Genomic DNA, 24,006 nt, shown 5'->3' with positions numbered 1-24,006 from the left:
GTTCAGCCTTGGGGCTCGTCTCACTGCCAACATGTGACTCAGGCTGCTGGGGATGCTGACGGCTGCCTCAGCCATCACACCTCTGGGGCTGCTGCATCTGCGCCCCCTGCAGAGATGGTACAACAGCCTCCACCTGGACCCTCGACTGCACAGGTGGGTCAAGATCAAGGTCACCAGAGGGTGTCTCACGCATCTGCACCGGTGGCGGGAGAGCACTTTTCTTCTTCACGGGGTTCCTCTTGGCTTGGTTCCTGCAAGGCGGGAGGTTGTAACAACAGATGCCCCACGGATGGGGGGCAGTATGGCAGAAGAGAACAGTCCAGGGGGTCTGGGGCCCTCGGTGGAAAGGGCAACACATCAATATGTTGGAACTCCGCACTGTCTACTTGGCGCTCAAGCACTTCTTACCCTCTCTCAGGGGCAAGCATGTGCTTGTCCAAACAGACAGTACTTCGGCTGTGTTTCATGTGAATCATCAGGGGGGAACCAGGTCACTGGGGTCTCTGAGAGAGGCCCAGAGGCTGTTGAAGTGGGCCCATTCTCGACTTGCATCCCTAAGGGCAATTCATGTTCCAGGCAGATACAATTCAGTGGCAGATTACCTCTCACGCAAGACCCTGCCCCCCGGGGAGTGGAGGTTGCACCCTCAGGTGATAAAGCTGATCTGGGACCAGTACGGAGAGGCACAGGTGGACCTGTTTGCTTCAGAGAGCACAACAAATTGCCCCCTATGGTTCTCCTGGGCAGAAGCCAGTGCTCCACTGGGAATGGACGCCCTCGCCAATGCTTGGCCGAGGGGGCTTCTGTATGCATTTCCGCCGATCCCCTTGATAATGCCAGTCCTCCACAGGGTGAAGTTGAATGGCCACAGGGTCCTCCTGGTAGCACCCAGATGGCCATCAAGGATTTGGTTTCCCATACTCCTCAGTATGTTAGAGGGAGTCCCCTGGCAGCTCCCAGTGAGGACCGACCTCCTGTCACAGATGGATGGCAGGGTGTGGCATCCATCCCCGGGCCTACTTCAGCTATGGGTGTGGCCGCTGAGGGGGAGCGGCCACTAGTTGACCTAGAACCTTCAATTTGGGAGACTCTGCATAATGCAAGGGCTCCTTCAACAAGGTTAGTATACAGGAGCTGTTGGTCTGCATTTTCTTCTTGGTGCAGAGACAGAGGGCTGGATCCTGTATCATGCTCAGTACAAGATGTTCTTCGCTACTTGCAGCATTGTTTTGAGGCTGGCCGCGCAGCTTCAACTTTGAAAGTTCATGTGGCAGCAATATCCTTACATCATGGCCCTGCTGATGGCAGACCAGTGGGATCACATTATTTGGTGTCACAGTTTCTCCGTGGAGCTCGGAGGCTGCGCCCCCCTAGAATTAAACTTACAGCCCCGTGGGACCTTCCTCTAGTCCTACGGGCTTTGAGCCAGGCACCCTTTGAGCCTATGGCAGGGGCAGCCCTGAAGTATTTGTCATTTAAGACAGCCTTTCTCTTGGCAATTACAAGTGCCAAGCGGGTAGGCGAGCTCCACGCCCTCTCCATTTCTCCCACATGCCTTCGGTGGAAGGCAGACTACTCGGGTGTGACACTGTTACCAAATGTTTCTTTTTTGCCAAAAGTCTTGTCCCATGATTATGTTAATCAAGCTTTAGAATTAGAGGCCTACTGTCCTCCTCCATTTAGATCAGAGCTGGAGAAGGTGGCCAATTTATTGTGTCCCATCTGGGCACTGCGCTTGTACATTGAGGCTACACAGAGCTTCAGACTCTCAGAGCAGCTGTTTGTCTGCTTCAGTGGACGAAATAAGGGGCGTGCGTTGTCTAAGCAGCGGCTGTCCCACTGGGTTGTTGAGGCCATTAAGCAGGCTTATGAGGCTTCAGGTTTGTCTGCTCCTTCAGATGTTATCTGCCACTCCACCAGGGGCGTGGCTACATCTTGGGCGGCGATGGAGGGGGTGTCTCTTTCAGAGATCTGTAAAGCGGCATCCTGGAAGGCGCCTTGTACATTTTCAAGGTTCTATCGCATTAATGTGGTTGCAGAGTCCACGCTGGCATCACCCATACTTCCATTGGCATCTACATCTAGTCAGTAGGTGGGTCTGGTTCCTCGTGACATTGCTGGCATACTTCATCCACTTTGTTTACTGCCACTGGCAGTCAGGAAGGAATGAAACAGAACGGAAGTTACAGGGGTAACTATGGTTCTGTGAATTCCTGGATGACTGCCAGTCATTCAGGTCACTCGGAACTTTTCATTGCGAGAAGATTCTGAGAGACCGGAAGTAGGCTGTAGTAAGCATGGACATATAGGAAATGAGATATGGAGAAATTCGTTTTTGAAAGAGGCCATATTTTAAGATCCAAGATGGCTGCCATAACGATCTCAGAAAAAATGGCAACATTGGTTTTCTGATTTGTTACGTTATAAGGTTTCCAAAAATGTATAGTTTTACAAATCTCCATCTTCATCCTACATATTGACCTAAGCAACCTGACCATACCTGGTGAAGGACATGGACTGACAGATTTCTGAGTTTAGACTGGACAGCAGAAGAGAGGGAACCAATGCAATGGGAAACCTTGGTAGCCACAGAGTCGGAGCCAATAATTAGGACCTCCGTCTTGTCAGCATTTAGCTGCAGGAAGTTGTGAGCCATCCAGTCCTTAATGGCGCTCAAACATTCAAGGAAGACAGTCAGTTTGTTTTTGTCATTAGGCTTAAATGACACATACAGCTGTATATCATCTGCATAAAAATGATCAGATACACCTTTGAATTTGCAAATGATGTGGCTTAGAGGAAGCAAATACAAAGCAAATAAAATAGGGCCCAAGACAGAACCCTAAGGAACACCACAGGAAAGATCAGCAAACTCTGACATGTACAGACCAACTGATGCACAGAAACTCCTGCCAGAGAGATAGGAGGAGAACCAATCCAGGGCAATCCCTGAGACACCCACCCACTGCCTCAGCCGCTCAATAAGGATACAGTGATCCACTGTATCAAAGACTGAGCTGAGGTCCAACTAGGGCTGCATGATATGGCCAAAATCCAATATCCCGATATTTGTAGGCTATATCTTGATACACGATATATATCTCAATATCCTGCTTTCTCCTCTAAATCACTTTATTAATGTTAAATACAACCCTCTGATGCATAAAATGACATTAGTATAATGATTCAAGCAGACCTTTCAGTTGGATTTTTAGAATTTGAATGCAAAAAGAGAAATCTCAATCGATGAATATCCACATGACCAGACTTAATGACACTTGGTACAAACGTAGCAGAGAACTTCTCAGCTGAGAGGCTGTTTAGGAAGCGAGAACTGGTTTGACACTTCCAAGGCGTAGAATCCACATTAGAAACAGCATGAAAGTATACAATAATGATCAGTAAAGTGCATCTCTTCACAGAAAAACAGATTTAATATGAGAACATGAAAACATGAAATTTCATTGACATGAATATTAAAGTCCCCGAGCATGAGAATGCTGCCCAACTTAACTGTAGAAGATAAGAACTCACTGCAATCAGACATAAAAGATCAGTTAAAACCAGAGGGTCTGTAAATTGAGACGCAATAAAAGGGGTTTGAGCAGCCCACTTTGGCCATCTACAGTTTTAAATGAGGAAAAAGTTCCAGTGCAAACTGCCCAATTTTGGAAGCAGTCTTTAAAGACGACCGCGAGACCCCCACCCCGACCCAAGGACCTGGGAGTGCTGATAAATGTACAGTCTGATGGGCACAGCTCAATCAGAGAGCTGTTCTCCAAGCTTCTCTGCCAAGTCTCAGTCAGGAACAGGAAATCCAAGCGTTTGGATGTAAACGTCATTTAAAGTGAAAGACTTATTAGAAATAGCGTGGGCATTAATCAGCACCATCCTTAGAAGCACAGACCCACCGCTAGTTGCAGCCACGTCCCGCGCCAAGGGGCGAAGGTGACAGGAGTCAGAGCCGCTGACCGAGAGCCTTTCTGTAACCACCATCTCAGTAGGTGAAAAAGACAGAGGATGCACTAGTCACAAAGGAGGACAGCAGGGGGAGCTGATGGTGGAGACAATTACCTGGGAAAAGACCAAAGAAGAAGAGGAGGGACTGGGGTGGGTGTGTCGTGTAAACAGTCAATCACAAGGTGACGTCCGTACGGCATGCTGAATGTTAGCGGTTAGCATTTTAGAGCCCAGTTTGTTTGGTCATACTTTCTAATAAGTGACGCCTGTTCCTAGAACAGATTGAAATTGTCAATAAAACCTTCACTGTGGGACCTGCAAGCTGACTGAAGCCATTCTTGAAGGCTAAGGGGTCTGCTGAAACGAACAGGGTTACTGACGGCAGCAATTGGACCCCAAATGAAAACAGTTTTAACATACGGCATTAGGAAGTTAAACAGGTGATTGAAGCCAGCTACTTGTACTGTCAGAGAGAAGTGTCGTTTGCCCCAGCATGGACTATAACCCTATTAATTAAGAAAGGGAGTGAAGGTAGTAACCCCTGGAGCTTATTATGGATCTGACAGACAGTGGAGCCATGAAAGCAGTGAGTAACAAACATTCCAAATTATGCAATCACCAATAATCAGTATTGAGGGGGAGAAAAGGGGCTGAGGGTCTGTAGGCTGGGGTCTAACAGGAGGAGACTGAACAGCCTCGGCAACTGGCTGGACAGACTCAGGATCCACAGGAGGGTTTCCATTTTCCAGTCGCCTCTTGTCCTTCTGCTTAAAACTATTTCCCCAGCAGACTGCACCATAAAACAAAGCACTGGCTACCACAGACTGATAAAACATGTGCAGCAGCTTTCCACAGACGTCAATTGATCTGAGCTTCCTTAAGAAAAAGAGATGGCTCTGCCCCTTCTTAAAGAGTGCATCTGTATTAAGGGACCAGTCCAACTTGTTGTCCAGATGTACACCAAGATATTTGTAGGTTGGCACCACCTCCACGTCCACCCCATGGAAGTTAACTGGCTGATGGCAGAACCCAGACTTTCGGAAATCCACAATCATTTCCTTTGTTTTTGAGGTGTTCAGTAGGAGACAATTTCTATGACTCCAGTCACAGAAAGCTTTTATCAGATCCCTGTATTCAGATTCCTGTCCATTTTGGATACACGCCACAATAGCAGTGTCATCGGAGTATTTTTGGATGTGGCAGGACTCAGAGTTGTATTTGAAGTCTGCAGTATAAAGTGTGAATAGGAATGGAGCCAGAACAGTTCCTTGCGGAGCCCCCGTGGTGCTCATGACCGTCCCAGAGACGCAGTTTCCCAACCTGACAAACTGTGGCCTCTCTGTGAGATAGTCTGTGATCGAGGAGACAAGGGATGGGTTCACTGTTATGTCTTTGAGCTTACCTCTCAATATCATGGGCTGGATGGTGTTAAATGCACTTGAAAAATCAAAGAACATAATTCTTACATAGGTGCTAGGTTCTTCTAGATAGCACAGGGCACGGTGGAGCATGTATGTAACTGCATCATCCACTCCAATATGATTTCTATATGCAAACTGCAGAGGTTCTAGTGTATCTTTGACCTCAAGTCTCAACAGACGTAAAAGCAGCCTCTCAAAGGTTTTCATAACATGTGAGGTGAGGGCAACTGGTCTGTAGTCGTTAAGTTCAGCTGGGCATTTGAGTTTTGGAACCGGCACAATACAAGATGTTTTCCACAGAGCCGGGACCTGACCCAACTGTAGACTCAGGTTGAAGATCCTCTGAAGGGGTTCACACAATTGGGCAGCACAGTCCTTAAGCAGTCTTGGACACACACCATCGGGACCAGCAGCCTTCCCTGAGCACAGTCTTCCTAACTCTAACCTCACTCCTAAAGCTGTGACAGACGGTGACGGTGGAGGAGGCACAGGTTTAAGAGGAGATGTAGCAGGAGTGGTGGAGAGACACAGATGTGTAGAAGGAGCAGCAGTAGAAGAAGAAGTGGTCGCTGTGTCAAACTTGTTGAAGAACTGGTTGAATTCATTAGCACGTTCAACATCACCCACAATTGGCTGCCTTGTCTTTGTGTTATAACCAGAGATGTTGTTGATTCCTCTCCACACCTTGCGCATGTTATTATTTTGTAGTTTTCTCTCAATGTTCTTTTTATATTTCACCTTAGCCTCCCTTAATCTCCTCTTTAGCACTTTTTGCACCAGTTTGAGCCGTTCTTTGTCGCCATCTCTAAAGGCTTCCTTTTTCTGATTGAGGATATCCTTGATGTCACTTGTGATCCAGGGTTTGTTATTGGGGAAACAGAGTACAGTCTTTGATGGTATGATATTGTCTTTACAGAAGTTGATGTATTCAGTAAAACAGTCAACCTGTTTATCAATATCTATACTATTTTCATCTGTTTCTAACAGTACATTCCAGTCTGTGCACTCAAAGCAGTCTCTCAGAGCCTCACTGGCCTCAGGTGTCCATTTTCTAACTGTTACAGTAGTTGCATGCTGCCTCAATACGCAGGGTCTGTAACAAGACTGAAGTAAAACCAGATTGTGATCCGACCTGCCCAGTGGTGGTAATGCAGTGGCACTGTATGCATCTTTGACGTTGGCATATAGAAGATCAAGTGTTCTATTCACTCTGGTTGGGCAATTAACAAACTGTTTAAATCCAGTGAGACAAGAGGAGAGGCTAACATGGTTAAAGTCTCCAGATATTATTATGAGAGCCTCAGGATGTTGAGTCTCAACAACAGTTTCTTGGATAACATCACATGGAACTTCAGCAGTTGCTTTGGGTGGAATGTACACGAGGATTGTTATTATATGACTGAATTCTCTGGGAATAGAATAGAATAGAATAGAATAGAAAATACTTTATTTATCCCCGAGGGGAAATTCAGGAGTCACCGCAGCATTTAAGAAAACAAAAGTAAGAAAGAATATAGAAAGTGCAAAAATGTCCATAAGAAATTAGATGACGACATCCCGTCCACCACTCGTCCACCACTCTCCAGCCCAGCCAGTCTCCACCTCCACAGGGTCCAGGACTGAGCCTCCCCAGCAGTCTGTTCAGTCTCTGTCTCCTGGATCCTGTCTGCTCACAGCAGGCGAAGCTCCTCCGATGTGTCGCGGTATCCGATGTCAGCTCCGTCAGCCACGTCCGTGAACAGCATGATGCCGCTGGATTAGCACAGCTAGCTCATCCATCCCCCGGAGCGAGATCCCACGTTCCCAACAACGATGGATGGAAGGACAGGTCCACGTCGTCACCTCCCAGCTCACATCCGAGAACCAGCACGTCCTCCTCACCTCCTCCTCCTCAGCTCGAGGGAAATCATCAAGCCCTACACTAGTTAACATTTACATGCTACAGGCTGCTAACAGCTAATTTCGCATGTAAACAATGCAGCCATGGTTACATGTAGGATCTCCAGACAAACACAGGAGAAAAGTAGTAAAAATATCGCTGAAGCCACAAAAAGTTTGGTGTCCATGACCAACAATGAACCATACAAAGTGATGATCCACTCCAAATACAAAGATTACGAAAAAGAGACAAAGAAATTACAAGAAACGGACAAAGACGAGAGAGCTGCTGCAACAGGCAGCTACTTGGGTAGTGCCTAGCCCGGGAAGGTAATATGGCCTCATCCCAACTGCCAACAGTTCAATGTCCGGACAACACATCTTCACTTTGACTGTAGTATGATCAGGATTACACCATCTCTGATTGATGTATAAAACCAGTCCTCCACCTTTTGACTTGCCACTAGCTTTGGTGTCTCTGTCCAGACGTATCAGCGTGAAGCCAGGGAAATCCACACAGGAATCAGAGATGTTTTGATTCAACCAGGTCTCAGTAAAGCACATGAGGCTGCACTCACGGTATACATTCTGTGTCTTCACCAGTATCTCCAGTTCATCCTTTTTGTTGGGCAGAGAGTTGACATTCCCCATGATGACTGAAGGAAGAAAGGGCTTGTATCTCCATCTCCTGGCCTTTAACTTTGCACCAGCACGACATCCTCGGAAAGGCTTCTTTATCTCAGCAGGAATAGGGTGATAACCTCCAGATTTGCTCCATCGTAATGCAAGAAGCTCCTCTCTTGAATAAACTCTCCTTCCAGCAGACATATCCATGAGTTGTTGTCAAAAAAAGTCCAGTATTGAGCAAAAATAAGCAAAAGAAACAATTAAAGATAAAAATATAGCTAAAAAAGCAGAGTAATAACAGAGAGCTGCCAAACTTTGCTGCTACCGCTAGAAGCGCATCATTCGAAAGAAAAAAGAAAAAAAAAAAAAAAAGAAAAAAAAAAAAGGAGGATCACAACCTGGCCTGATGATGCCTCTGAGCAGCAACAGGACTGCTTTGAAAGGACTAACTGGTACATTTTTGAACACCCAGGCCTGGAGGTGTTCAAGTACAGTGTTCTGTGCTACATCAACATCTGCACAGACAATGTCACAGTGGACAAGAACATCCAGGTGTACCCAAACAGGAAGCCCTGGATGACCCAGAAGGTCCAGCAGCTGCTTAAAGACAGAAACACCGCCTTCAGGGCTGGTGACAGCGCTCTGTACAGTGCAGCCAGAGCCAACCTGAAGAGGAGCATCAGAGAGACCAAGAGAGACTACAGGAGGAGGATCGAGGACCACCTGGAGAGCAACAACAGCAGACAGGTGTGGCAGGGGGTCCAGCACCTCACAAACTACAGGGCCAACACCGGAGCTGCTGAGGGAGGAGCCTCACTGGCAGGGGAGCTGAACAGCTTCTTTGCCTGCTTCTTTGACAGGATCTCCTGAGGCAGCTACACCACACCCTGTGGTCCAGAGCAGCTCCAGCCTCACACTAATGGAGCAAGACGTGAGGCGCACGCCGCGGGTGGACAACCCATGGAAGGCGGCTGGACCCGACGGTGTCCCTGGAAGACGGGTGCTAAAGGACTGCACTGACCAGCTGGCTGGAGTGTTCACTAGAATCTCCAACCGGTCCCTGTCCCAATCCATCGTTCCATTGTGCCTGAAGTCCTCCACCATCGTCCCCCTGCCCAAGACGCAACAAATCTCCAGCCTCAATGACTACCAACCAGTAGCTCTCACTCCAGTGGTGATGAAGTGCTTTGAGAAACTGGTACAGGGTCACATCACTCCTCCCAGAGAGTCTCGACCCCCACCAGTTCGCCTACAGGTCGAACAGATCAACAGGGGATGCTTTAGCCACAGCGCTCCACATGTCACTGTCCCACCTGGAGCAGCAGGGACCTACACACGCATGTTCTTTGTGGACCACAGCTCCGTGTTTAACACCATCCTTCCTCTCAAACTGGTGGGTAAACTGGGAGACCCTGGACTTCCACACTCCATCTGTATGTGGATCTACAGCTTCCTGTCGGACCGCAGGTAGAGGGCGAGGGTGGGAGACCACGCATCCGGGTTCGTCAGCCTCAGCATCGGCTCCCCCCAGGGCTGCGTACTGAGCCCTCTGTTCTTCACTCTCTACACATCTGACTGTACCTCTGCACACCCCAGTAACACCATCATAAAGTTTGCCGACGATACCGCAGTAGTGGGGCTCATCTCTGGGGGGGATGAGTCTGCATACAGGGCTGAGGTGGAGCAGCTGACTGGGTGGTGCAGAGATAACAACCTGCTCCTCAGCACAGCTAAGACCAAGGAGCTGATCATCGACTTTCAGAGGACTAAAACAGACATTCCACCCCTACACATCAACAGGGAATGTGTGGAGAGGGTAGAGGACTTCTGCCTCCTGGGAGTCCACTTAGAGAGGGACCTGACCTGGACAGTGAACACCTCTGAGCTACTGAAGAAGGCCCAGCAGAGACTGCACTTCCTGAGGGTGCTCAGGAAGAACAACATCCCCCAAAGACTGCTTGTGTCTTTCTACAGGTGCACCATCGAGAGCATCCTGGTGAACTGTCTGTGCGTGTAGTACACCAGCTGCACAGTGGCTCAGAGGACGTCACTACAAAGGATCATCAACATGGCCAAAAACATCACCGACTGCCCTCTCCTCACACTGGAAGAACTGCACCGCTCCTGCTGCCTCCGAAAGGCGGGAAAAATAACCCAAGACCCCTCCCACCCCATGTTTAATCTGTTACCATCAGGCAGGCGGTACAGGTCTATCACTGCAAGGACAAACCGGTTCAGAGACAGTTTCTACCCATCAGCAGGAAGGGTCCTGAACACAGGCTGAAATCAGTACCTCATGTGTCGTCATATAATTACAATATAACAATTACCTCATGTCATCAATGCACCTGAACATGGCAGCTATTTTGCACTTTTAACTATTTTGCACTGACTGAAGGGCTCTTGAACTTTCATTGCACTGGCTGCAATGACAAATAAAGTTCTTTTCTAGATCATGTTGTTCAACAAACATCAAAAGATTGTACATGTACGGTTGTCACCAGATCTAAAAGCAGAGGTTTAGAGCCTTTACCTGATTTTGAAAATGAGCTAGTGCAAGAAGGAGGCAAGGTCAAGAAGAGTCTATGTCATTATAGACAGGAAAAGAACAAGGGGTCTATGAATGTTAAACCTGATCTTGATTGCCCAGTAATCAACCCTGAGTGAGAGATTCCTGAAAATTTCAGGGAACAGCAAAGAAATGATCCAAGCTTGAAGTCACTGTTTGAGAAAGTCTTTGAAATTGGCGGTGTGCCAGTGGAAGGTAAAAACTGTTTGCCTGGGGTTACTGGAGATCCTTTTGTACTAAAAGAAGGTCTGTTGTATCTCTCTGACACGGAAACACCAAAGTTAGCTAATCCTACAGTGTACAGGCAGCTCATTCTCTAATTAGGACACATTATTCCATGGGCAGGACATCAAGGACAGGCAAAGACATATGACAGAGTCAGTCAGGGATTCTATTGGCCAGGTCTGTACAAGGATGTGCAAGAATACTTCAAAACATGCGATGCTTGTCAACTTGTTGCTCCAGCCCGGAAGTCTGACAGGGGTTATTTACAGCTATTACCCATCATGAGTGTTCCCTCTGAGAGGATAGCCTTGGACATTATTAGTCCATTACCAAAGAGGAGCTCAGGATGCAAATATGCTTTTGTAATCCGCGATTACGCCACCAGATATCCTGATGTTTATCCTCTTCGTTCTGTCCAGGTGAAACATGTGGTTTGGTGCTTGGTTAAGTTGTTCTCCCGAGTCAGGAGACTCAAAGGGGGTCTTAACGGACCAAGGCATAAACTTCATGTCTCACCTGATAAAAAGCCTGTATAACCAGCTTGGAGTTAAAGATATCAGAACCACTCCTTACCATCCTGAAACTGATGGTCTTGTTGAAAGATTTAATGGTACTTTAAAGCAAATGCTGAGGAAGTTCATTCATGAGACAGGTAAAGATTGGGATAAAGGGTTATCTTTCCTGTTGTTTGCTTACAGAGAAGTGACACAGGCTTCAACAGGTTTTTTCAGTGACTACATTTTAATGTTTTTTTGTGTTTGTGTTGTAATATCTTATTTTATATTTTTGTTTTCTGCAAAGCACTTTGTGACTGTTCTGTGAAAGGTGCTATATTAAATAAAATGTACTTATTATTTAAAGTTGAAGTTAAAGTTGCAGTGTTGATAGAAATGCTGTTCTTTTAGCAGCTTTACTCAATCTGAGTGCAGCCACTGTCCCTCTTACTGTTTGCAGATAATGATTAACTTTCAGCTGACATTTTCAAACTATCTATCAGAGTTATTAAAAGTTTGATGAACATTTTTTTTTCATATATAACGGGGTTTGAGCTAAGATATCTCAGCCATAACAAAAACACATAATGTAGTAATGTGTATTAATGGTAATATTGTATTATTACTATTATTATTATTATTATTATTATTATTATTATTACAACAACAATAATACATTAAGTAATATATACATTTTCTGAATTTCCCTTCAGGGATTAATAAAGTACATCCTATTATATTCTATACTATTCTGCATTTAATATAATAACAAGTAACATGGTTTTTAATTTGTCTAATGCAATAACACTCACATTCAGAACAACTACTGCAGCAACATTAGAGAGGATTTTGAGATATTTACCTTTTTGCCTTTAAATAATCTGTGTTTCTTGATTAGAACCAATAAAGATGGAACTGAGTTTGATACACCAGTCAGGAAAAGAATAACATCATCTGCAAATCAAGCAATGCAATGGTCTTTCTGATCCAGCCATAGACCAGAAATAGCTGCTATGGCAAGAGGTTCAATGGCTAACGTAACCAAGAGCAGGGACTGGGAGCACCCTGTCTCATGCCTGTTAACATTAAGTGGTTGAGAAATGGTATTTTTAGTTAATGATTTAGCTATAGGATGTGTGTATATAATAACCTCACCCATTTACAAAAAGTATGCCCAAATCCAAACCGGTCTATTGTTCCAAATAGAAAAGGCCATCCAATTCTGTTTAATGCCTTTTCAGCATCAACAGATAGCAGAGCTGTGTCAGAGGCAACACTTTTCTAATGCATTATATATTTAGCACACTTCACACATTATGGAAGCCTTGTCTCCCCTCAACAAATCCTTTCTGATCTGGCACTATAATAGCTTGGAGGACAGACTCTAATTTATGTGCCAGCACTCTACTCAGAATTTTTGTTTCACAATTTAGGAGTGAGGTTGGGCAGTAAAAGTGACATCAAGGGGGCATTTTTTTGGTATTAAGATCAAAGTGACCATGGCTCCTCTCAAAAAAGGAGGAAGAGATAAAAAAAAGCTCAGTTCCAAGAGTAACCTGAGATCTACAACAGATCTTCATGAGACTTCCTGACTTGAGGTCATCACTTAAATGTCTCCTAACAGGTTCATGACACACTGAAGAAGCAGGTCTCAAACACTAAAGTCTGTCCATAGCTCTCCCTGACTGGCCAATCAGAGAGAAGAGGGTTTGTGGAGCAGGAAGCCTCAAAGAGACAGCAGCTAAAAGAACACGTAACAATGGCTGGCATAATAGTTTGCTTAAACACCAGTGAGAGACAATTAGGGATTTTTTTTGTAAATTATCTAGAGATACTACAAGGGGCATAAGAGGGACAGTATGAACCTTAAAAAGCAAAGCATCCCCTCTTAAAAAAAATGATGATTACCAGCCAGAGGTCCGTTGACCTGCTGCATGTTTCCCAGAATCTTCTGGCCCAGCAGATGAATCAGCCGGGTCACGACCTGAGGATACCTCCTCTTGATGGAGTTTAGAGCTCCTTCAGGCAGCTTTGCCAGCTCAGAGTCCCTGACAGCATGGACTGTGGTGGCTCGGTTCATGTGGGTCAGAGCCTCTACCTGAGGAACAGGCAGCAACAGCTGTCAGAAATACAATCCTGGAGCAGACAGGTCTCTGAGCAGGTGATACAGTTTTCAGGAAAACAGTTTCTTCTTTACTTACAACACCAATAAGATCCCCACGGCCATACTCTCCAGCCAGCTCCTTTTTCCCATCATCCTTTGCAATGACAGAACGCAATCGACCACTGAGGACAATGAAGGTGCTGTCTGACTTGTCTTTCTGTCTACAATCAATCAGCAAAACAAAAAAGGACATAGATTCAATCCCTGCCCAGATGGATTTGGATTTAAAATTGGATAAAAGACAAAAATATGTCAGGTCTTGTTTTTATCAAATTAGGACTAAATTCACACTTAAATCTCTCCTTTTAAATGATTTCAGGTTAGCTATGCATGTTGATTCAACCCAGTTGGACACCTTAACCTGGTATTACCAAGCTTTACTAGCATGCCCTTATGTTTGCCTCCCTCCACTGGCTTTTCTGTTCTTTTCAATCTTTCAATGCACTGCAGAAACTGAAAATATCAAAATAGAAAAATGACTTCTGAAATACTGAAATTCTACTTAACCCACTTAATTTAGTACAAGTACTCAGTATGGAGTAGATGTAACTAAAATTTTCTCTAAGTCATCCATTTCACAAGTCAAACATGGATATCTTATAATTATATTATTGTTACCTTATAGACTCAAGAATACATTCAATTCCAGACACGGAAGATGCTCTGATTTGAATTCGTGTCAGACTTAACTTTGTTTCTTCAGTTGTCGTTATACTTTACTATCCGTAGCTCCGTCTTCCACATAATGCCGCGCGAGTGGGGGGATAGAGGAAGTGACGTCGCCTGCGTCTGCGCAGTACGACCTGATGCAGCCGCTGAACTGGGACCCAGGAAATGGAAATGATACAAGATAAAAGTGATACTAAATAACGCGACGACATTATGTCCCATATCGTTTTGGTTAACGAAAAATGGAGACATATATTAGGGCTGAAACTAACGATTATTTTTAGTGTTGACTAATCTATTGATTTTTTGGATTAGTCGATTAATCATGATTATTTTGAGTTTTAACCTAATTTGGCCTTTAAAATGTGCAGACCTTTAAAATTTAACCAGTGTGTTCTCTCCTCTGATTGGTCAGCCCTGTGTCATGTTTGTTTGTCTTTATTTCATTCATGATGACATAAAAAAATATAAGTACTAGGCTATACAAAAAAATAAATAGGCTAAATCTCAAAATGAATGAAGCAGGTAACAGGGAAATGAAGTTGTTGTTCGCAGTGTTGGACAGACCGCTTATTAGTGACTTTGGGCTCGTTTTCTAATGTTTATTTGTTTATTGGGGCTTTGCTCTCTGTATAATCCCGTCTGACTCTCTCCCAGCTCTCCATGACAACACGTTTAGTTTAGTTTCTCTACATGCGCTATTTCGCTCATGCGCACTCCGCCCCTGCTCCTCCCCGCTGAGTGTTACCGCTGCAGTGTGAGCTTGAGAGTGATAAATGTCCTCTCTTTTCAAAAGTAAGGGGAGTTTTGACACTAGTTTTGACTCAGATCCTGAAAAACTGTCTGTAACAGAGAGTGAAGGAGACTGTCTAAATCACGTTATCAGACGCTAAACTCCGGGAGCTGTCAGGCTGTCCAAGCCGGAGATGCAGAGCCTCTGTCAGCGCACAGCGCTCTCTGGGGGTGGAGATTTTTCCTCATCAATATTCCTCACGTATGAACTTAGTGATCTTTTCCCATAAAAGTATCCAATAACACAGCACCTCATACTGTGAACTGAAGTTACAAATGAGTGTTACCCCCTGGTGTTTGATTTCACCATGTGACAACCACAATAAAAACAATAATACGACGCGTCGACTATTAAAATTTGCATCGATGAATTTTTTTCGTCGACGTCGACTAATCGTTGCAGCCCTAACGTATATTAGCAGAGTTTTCGTCTTGTAAACCACATTTACTCCCATTTTTATTCGTCAACAATATTACATTATATGTTTAATTATAGGCCCAATCCCAAACCGCCCCCTACACACTCTCCCTACACACTAACCCTCCGTTTGCGCGTTCTCGCGGAGGGTCCGCCACATTAAGGGCCGTCCCAAACCACGTAGTGCGGAGGGGGAGTGGACTGTTCAGCCCTCCAACAGCGAGCCTGCATCGATCCACACTTTGACAGGAAGTGCAACAGCGAAATAGAGGAGGAAACAACAAGTGCCACATGTGTAAAATATGTTCCCCACACCTCTATCACACTAACAGAAACTCACAAGAAGCGTGGTTTAGAGAGATTAAACGAAACAAGCAAATCTTACTCTATGCTGACGTTTGATTTGATCATGAAGCCCTGGCACCTAAAATGTGAGCAGTTTGCAGTATTAATTCATTTGTTTAACTGGAAATGTCAGATGGTGATAGCATTGAAAGACATGTGGGATCACTTCAAATTATTAAGAGTATAATATATCTCCTGTCATTGTAACGGCCTCCGATTGTATGATTGTAAAGAGGAAGGAAAACGAGACAGACGGTGCGCTCCAAACAGGCAATAATTCTCATTTCACACACACAGTAGGCATGGGAGCAGGTATCTGCCCTATCCCAATGAAATCCACGTGTTTAACTGTTTTCTCTGTGTCAATCTAAGTGTATTTTGGAAACAAACAGCTCTTATCAACTCTGCACAGCGATGTAGCGACTCGCAATCTGTGCCTCAGGGTAACATCCAAACACGGGGAGCGTCTTTCTGTTTCCATGGCGACGAGGTTTTCCGTGTTCCAGTGAAGTGAAGAGGGCCTCCCATTCCTGCCGGTAATGGTTATACCCTCCCCCTTCAATTGAAATGCCCTCCACAGCCGGGAGTGTGACTTCATTTGAAGTGACACTCGGTAGTGAAGGGGTAGTGTGTAGGGGGTGGTTTGGGATTGAGCCATAGTTTTAGTCACATGCGACCACCATTCACGTCCTGTCTCCTCCCATTTCCGTCACGTGATAAAGGTTCGTTGACGTTGATATTTAGTCATAATTTTCGTTGACTAAAGTAACACTACACTTCAGTTCTTTCACATGTCCACGATGCCCCACTGTTTAAGACCTGAGTCCTGCAGATACCTGTACACAGCCCGCCCAGCCTCCACAGCCATCCAGTCCAGAGCGAAGTCGATTTGTCTGACAAAGGGGGACACCCTCCTCACCACAGTGTGGGCTACATTCAGCACTACCCGCGGGTCCTCACGCATTATCCTGCAGAGTGAAAACACCGTTTGGCCTCAGTTTGGAAAAAAATGGCTCTCATATCTGTGTGTATGTGTGTGTGTGTGTGTGTGTGTGTGTGTGTGTGTGTGTGTGTGTGTGTGTGTGTGTGAGATCCTACTCGTAGAAGTGGGCCTTGGATATAGAGAGGAAGGTACAGTCTCTCTGTGCTCGGACACTGAATATCAGGGGCTCCCCTGTGAGAACAGCCAGGTGACCCACCATCTCCCCTGGGTGGGCCACAAACAGCAGGGAGTCCTCCTCACGGTCTATCATACGCTGGTAGACATGAAGGAGCCCTGAGATCACAAACGCCACACTCACATCCTGAAAAAGACCCAAAGGGAAACAATGAGAGGAGTGGAACAAAGGAAGGCAGAGGAAAACACACAGGCTGTCAGATTAAAGTCAAAAGGGGTCGAGGAGTTTTTTAACCATTGTTACTGAAGCAGAACAGCTTCAGAAACACTTTTATTGAGTGTGTTTTCTACTGTTGGGACAAACACAGGAAGGTTTAGACCTTTTACCTGTTCTGCTTTACTTTCATTGACTACTTGTCTCCTCTGAGTTCAACTTTCAAAAGCTGTAAAAGGCTCTGTCTAACTCAGCATCAGTCAGTGCTGGTCATAAAGGGATCTTCTGCAGCTGGTTTGAACATGCCGAAGGAACTGCGCTCCCCCGAGAGCACAAGACCTGAACCTGCCTCTTCATTCCTCAGCTCAGTTGAAGGACCACTGCCACTGAACGACCTCTGGACTGTTGCCAGGGCATGTACAGCCAATGTCAGCCCAGACACAGCACTGAACAGCTGCCTGGTGTGCCCATCGATGGCCTGAGTGTCACAGTGGAGGGCACCTGCCACATTGGACCCAGCTCTCACATCCTGCAGCCTGTGACCCGTACGTCTGATTTCTCCACCTCCATGACTTCAAACTCCTTTCTTCCCTTTGCGTCCCCTCTGCTCTCCAAACTCTCCATGGTGACAGCTTGTGGCACGCGCTAAATCCTCATTTAAGTAGGACATTTTGCTCCTCTTATCAACTGAGCACACAGTCTTAGTAGATCACCTGCAACATGCCCACTAATAACACGTGCAATTTTTTAGTTTGATGCAACTTAGTGCTGGTTATTCTGGGCCCTGAGTGTTTTTTGAGTGCAGACCTTAAAATGGATAGGGAGGTAACTTGTTGCCATGTGTGTGTACTTTTGCTTTTTTCACTGTTACAGACAGTGGCAACAAATTTCCTGTTAAGGACAATAAAAAGCTCTGTCTGTCTTACTCCTGAGGTGGGCTTCTCAGTTGGTTGTGTGGATGTGACTTGCACTATGCATCTGTTGTGTGTGATCCACAAATAAAAAGAAAGAAAACTCATGCTAGCAGTGGGTTTAATATCCCAAACTCAGACTCACAGGCTGCCAGGCCACAGCTCCATTTGCTCACACAAATAACTGTGCTGTAATAAGAACTCCTATTGTGCACACCCATCTGGTAACTCTGTTACACACTTGGGGGGACAGTTCTTTTTCTTTTGTTGAACTGACCTGGTCTCCCTGTCGAGCAACTATGGAGCCGGCTTTGACTTGGCGCAGAATCACTCGCCCCTCCAGCAGGCTGGGGTCCTGTCAAAGTCACATTTTTAAACATCAGAAAGTTTTCTTTACACTTTATGTTTGATGGTGACAATTATAATCCCAAAAGTTCCCCACACAGACAGAAACCCTGACAGAAAACGCAACATGTTTCCATATCTAAGGCTAGAAATCAGACTAAGGATCTTAAACAGCTGGCTGTTGGGAATGAAATGTAAGAGAAAGAAATGAAGATGTATTTTGTATTCTACCTGTAGTTGGATGACCTGCAGCAGATCTTTTTTGGCAGCCTGGAAAATGGCACTGACTTTATTGTGTTGGACATTTGCTCCTCCAGCTTCAGTGTAGTGATAGACAGCTGATGGAGTGTGCACCATGGTAACACTCTTCTTTAATATAGACTGAGGACACACACAGAGAAACAGGTTCGAAAGAATTATGACCACATACCTCGTCAAACACCGAAGGGGGAAGAGGCCTGGGAGGCATTTTGTACCAAGTCTGGTCTAGATGATACAGACACAATATGAAAAGCAAGAAGGGGGAGTGTGACAAAAAACATTTGGAACTTGTAATGAAAAAGAAAAAAAAAAGAAAATTGAAATAGGTTGTTTATCAGCTGATCAAAAGTTTAAGACCACAGGCTATTAAAGCCAAATATGTTATAAATCTTCATTTTCTGTCAGGCATTCACACGATCATGCCCTCCTGATGGCTAAAGCTAAGAAGCTGCCTCTTCTTGAACGTGGTCAGATCGTCAAGCTGCATAAGCAAGGCCTCTCGCAGCGTGCTATTGCTGCTGAGGTTGGACACAGTAAGACAGTCATTCTACATTTTTACAAAGATCCTGAGCATTATGGAACAAAACAGTCAAGTGGTAAACTCCAAAAAATTCACCTGCAGCACAATAACCATCAGACGGCATCTGCAGGAAAAGGGTTTCAAAAACAGAAAAAAAATTCAAAGACCTCATCTCCTTTAACGCCACAAAACTGCCCGTTTAGACTTTGCCAGGGAGCATCAAACATGGGACATTGAAAGGTGGAAAAAAGTTTTATCCTCTGATGAGAAAAAAATGGAACCTTGGCGGTCCAGATGGCTTCTAACGTTACTGGCATGACAAGGAGATCCCACCTGAGATGTTTTCTACCCAGCACAGTGGAGGGGGGTCCATCATGATCTGGGGCTTTTTCATTCAGTGAACACTGGAGCTTCAGGTGGAGCAGGGTGGTCAAACGGTGGCTGGTAACGTGCAGATGTTGCAGCAGGCATCCTTCATGACTGAGGGCCCTGGTCTGTAATAACAGCTGTTTTTTTTAACAGGACAACGCTGCAGGTCACAATGCTGGCTTGATGAAGGACTTCTTCAGGGAGAATAACATCACTCTTTGGACCATCCCGCATGTTCCCCTGATTTAAATCCAATAGAGAACATTTGGGGATGGATGGCAAGGGAAGTTTATAAAAATGGCCGTCAGTTCCAGACAGTTGATGCCCTTTGTGAAGCCATCTTTACCTCTTGGAGCAATGTTCTCAAAAGCTTCCTGGAAACACTCCCATCAAGCATGCCCAAACCAATTTTTGAAATGATTAACAAGAACATGTCATTTTTGAGTGATGGTCTTAAACTTTTGATCAGCTGATAAACAACCTTTTTCAGTTTACTTGTTGTTTTCAATAAATTACTTCTTCAAAGTGCTTTTTGTCACACTCCCATATACATATTGCTTTCGCATATTGTAGCTCTGCTTAAAATCTCATTAAGATCCAAATGTGCAAATGGTACATTCTAGCAATTTTTCATCTGGTCTAAAGATTATGATCAGATCTGTATCTCCCTCACTTCTAGATTTCACTGGAGCCTTAGCTTTTGCATGGAAGAATGGAGTTTAAATTTAAAAAAATCTTGTTCTAAAGTTTGACAAAACTGCAATATTTGGACCAATCTAAGAGGAAACTAACATTCATCTGGAGCTTTCTGAATTATATCTTACATTTCCAATATAACTTCAATCGGGCTGCAAATGCAACAAAGAAAAGTGTAATCTGCTGACCTTCACGGGACTCTGAGTGACCGCCTCCTCTTTGGCGACTTGAGCCCTCTCGTACACTTTGTTGAGATCAACTGACATTTCACCTGCCAACACAAAGAGGTCTGTCAATGGAATGAGTCTGTCTTAGTATCAGAGCTGCTGATAAAAACAAGCCGTTTTAAAATGGGTATTGTTCCTGTGTTATATTGATTTGATGATGGTCGTGTTCAGTATTTTGTGATTCAAACTCACATCAAACTCTCTCAATCCCAGCTCTATGACCTGTTTCTGAGCCATCCTCATCCCTATTAAACTGGGTAGTATTTGTGAAGTTTCATGTGGAGAAGTCTGAGCCGCTGCAGCATCCAATCAGAGTGATATTTCATATGGGGACCTGTCTGTCTGTCGGTGAAAAGCCTTCTGCAAAGCCCGCTCTCGTGTTTCCTTGCTCCTACCTCTCTGTGGTCAGTGAGTACTTCTGGTTGGGCGGAGGAGGGAGGAGAGTTCAGTTCACCCTATGTGTTACAGACTAAAGATCCTCTGACGCTAATGGCTGAAAATCACTGCAAGACCTTTAAGGGCATCCTGTAGGTTGACTGCAAGAAAATGATTTCTGAGGAATAAATTATGAAGGGACATAGACCAATATGATTATACAACTGTGAAAATATTCCTTTACCCAGGAACATCGGACTTCAAGCTTCTAGCAACAAGCCTGTAAGAATCAAAACAGAGCAGGAACAGGATCGTGAGACATGAATGGCCACAGGAGGCGTGCAGTAAGGCCAGGGATCAACCAGACCCAGAAGAACATGGGTCAGGTCTCATGGTGAGTGAGCAGCGTTTGCTAAACGCAAATGGTACTGTTTCAGGATATTAGTTTGTAATGGCATGGTGAGGATAAGGATGGTTGATAGATCTGTGTCCATATCAAACAGATTTATGATATTTTTATCCTGTTATTCACGCCTCCAGTCTGCAGCTCATTTATGAGCTAATAACTGATGAACAGCAGAAATTTACAAGAGCATCAGACTTCATGGGGAAAGTCTCATTTCACTTTGTCTCTCCTTCATTCTGTAGCTCATGGACCTGATCTCAGGCCTGTGTGCTTCCGTATGCATCTGCATCTGCATCTGTTTTCAACAGTTTTTAACAGCACATGATGTTCGTGTGGGAAATGTCAGCCCATGGATTCAGCTTCCTACAACTGCACGTGGAGTGAGCGACAGTAGGACAGAGCCTTGCTGGACCTCATAACCATGACGCAGTGTTGATAGAAACAGTTCCTTTAGCAGCTTTAAGCAATCTGAGTGCAGCCACTGTCCCTCTTACTGTTTGCAGATAATAGTTGACTTTCAGCTGACATTTTCAAATTGTGTATCAGTGCTAGTTTGACAGAGAAACTGTTTTTAAAACAGGGTTTGAACTGAGATATCTCAGCCCTAACAAAAACACACAATGAAGTAAATTGTTTTAACAGTGATATTATATATAATATTATCATATATTTTATTTGTCATATATAATATGATAAATAATAATACACTGCTCAAAAAAATAAAGGTAACACTAAAATGACACATTCTAGATCTGAATGAAAGAAATATTCTCATTAAATACTTTGTTCTTTACATAGTTGAATGTGCTGACAACAAAGTCTCAAAAATTATCAATGGAAATCAAATTTGTTAATCCATGGAGGTCTGGCTTCGGAGTCACTCAAAATTAAAGTGGAAAACCACACTATATGCTGATCCAACTTTGATGTACTGTCCTTAAAACAAGTCAAATCGAGGCTCAGTAGTGTGTGTGGCCTCCACGGGCCTGCATGACGTCCCTACAGCGCCTGGGCGTGCTCCTGATGAGGTGGCGGATGGTCTACTGAGGGATCTCCTCCCAGACCTGGACTAAAGCAACCACAACTCTTAGACAGTCTGTGGTGCAACGTGGCATTGGTGGATGGAGCAAGACATGATGTCCCAGATGTGCTCAGTTGGATTCAGGTCTGTGGTATGGGCATGCCGGTCCATAGCATCAATACCTTCATCTTGCAGGACCCGCTAACACACGCCAGCCACATGAACTCTAGCATTGTCTTGCATTAGAAGGAACCCAGGGCCAACCGCACCAGCATATGGTCTCACAAGGGCCTGAGGATCTCATCAGTGAGGATCGGTACCTAATAGCAGTCAGGCTACCTCTGGAGAGCACATGGAGGGCTGTGCCCCCCAAAGAAATGCCACCCCACACCATTACTGACCCACTGCCAAAGCAGTCATGCTGGAGGATGTTGCAGGCAGCAGAACGTTCTCCACGGCGTCTCCAGACTCTGTCACGTCTGCCACATGTGCTCAGTGTGAACCTGCTTTCATCTGTGAGGGGCACAGGGCGCCAGAGGCAAATTTGCCAATCTTGGGCCTGGTTTCAAAGACAAGACTTATAATAAGCCAGGAGTAGGATTATGCCGCGGCCACACAAAACGCGAACACGCGAATTTACTCGCGTGAATGGCCTGTCACGCACCGCGTGAACGCCCGAGTCTTGCAGCTGGACTTTTTTGCGCGGTACTGCGCATGCAGAGTAGAGAGCTCGTTCATTTAAAGACCGAAAGTCCAAAAGAGCAGCTGAAAAACAATGAGCTGTGGTTTCCAAAGCATGACAGGAGAGTGTGTGAAAGCTTTGGAGATCACAATCAATGCCTCTGCCTCTCCCTGGTAATCCACCAGCCCTGCTTGGCTGTTCCCTGCGATCTCTTCCTCGATCCCCCGAACCTCCGACCCCGAACCCCCGACAACCCGAACCCCCGACCCATGTTCCCGGAGGTCTCCCTGGGGATAATGAAGGGGTGGAGGAAAGAGAGGACTGCAGAGAACTTCCATCTTTTCCCTGGCTCTGCCCATGCCCCGCTCTTTCCTCCTCTCTATCAGGCTCAAAACTCCGCTGCGGGGACTCAGTGATAGCCCGTACAGGCAGATCCAGCTGGGAACGAATGTTTTCAGAACTTACATTCAAAACCTGTCTCCTCAGAGACTTTCAACCAAGCCTGCTCCTGTTTTTCCGGTCTCTGTAGAGTACACACGTCGTATCGTATAACTCTGGATGATGACACACCGCACAGTTTGTTTTCTCCTCCATCCTCCGGCGGAGTTGGAGCCGGAGCAGGCAGCAGTTGCCCCCCAACGTCGTCAAAACAATGACGTCGTGGGGGAATGTCATCGCTGATTGCCAGCCATGGCAAGCCTTCACACGAATCGCGTCAAAAGTTCAATATTTTGAACTCGAGCGTTCACGCGTCTACCGCCCAAATGCGTGAACGCTCCAAACGCGCGACACGCGCCGCCCGAGGCGGCTTAACGCGTCTTTGCATTGACTTTGTATGTAATTGCGCTGCAAATTTGCGTTGGGTGTGGCCGCACCATTGGTCGGACTAGTAAAGCTGGGTCATTTAAGTAGCTTGCATGAGCATAGCCTACATTTGTTTCAGTTAGTCCTAGACAATAAAGTCCTGGAGTAAGCTTAAGTGACAACACCTGCATCAATTCTCATTAGCCTAAGTGGGAGCACAGCCCATCAGTGAAACATTGATTACAAAAACTCAGAATGGAATTGAGGGCAGCTTTGCTGTAGGGAATTTTGACACCAAACACAAGTGAAACCAGAAAAATGAGCTCAAAGAACTTTACTAAGTTTGAAAAAACTCTACTTAAAAAAAGTGTGTGAAATCACGCTGTCGTTAAAAGTAAAGGCCATGCTGCTGTCATTGACAGGGCTTGACATTAACTTTTTCGCTCAGTAGCCACTGTGGCTAGTGGTTTCCCAGAGTTGCTAGCCACTCAGCGTT

General features: G+C 45.3%; 1 protein-coding gene across 2 annotated transcripts in view; it reads right to left on the bottom strand.

Moving 5' to 3' along the window:
• pnpla7b (patatin-like phospholipase domain containing 7b) overlaps positions 1-24,006 on the bottom strand; it is a 113,236-nt gene that overhangs the window by 72,125 nt on the left and 17,105 nt on the right. For both annotated transcript variants that reach the window (XM_074670864.1, XM_074670865.1), the window contains 7 exons: positions 20,184-20,266; positions 18,381-18,530; positions 18,082-18,159; positions 16,661-16,866; positions 16,399-16,530; positions 13,376-13,499; positions 13,083-13,272 (listed from right to left, as the gene is read on the bottom strand). In XM_074670864.1, the coding sequence (XP_074526965.1) occupies positions 13,083-13,272; positions 13,376-13,499; positions 16,399-16,530; positions 16,661-16,866; positions 18,082-18,159; positions 18,381-18,530; positions 20,184-20,266 (963 nt within the window). The remainder of the gene's footprint in view (positions 1-13,082; positions 13,273-13,375; positions 13,500-16,398; positions 16,531-16,660; positions 16,867-18,081; positions 18,160-18,380; positions 18,531-20,183; positions 20,267-24,006) is intronic.

The sequence above is a fragment of the Halichoeres trimaculatus genome, unplaced genomic scaffold, assembly GCF_033239565.1.
Source record: "Halichoeres trimaculatus isolate MK-OKI-2021-1 unplaced genomic scaffold, fHalTri1.1 fHalTri1_scaffold_5, whole genome shotgun sequence".
NCBI lineage: Eukaryota > Metazoa > Chordata > Actinopteri > Labriformes > Labridae > Halichoeres > Halichoeres trimaculatus.
The sequence above is the reverse complement of the archived record's forward strand: the minus strand, read 5'-3'. Positions and strand labels throughout refer to the sequence as shown.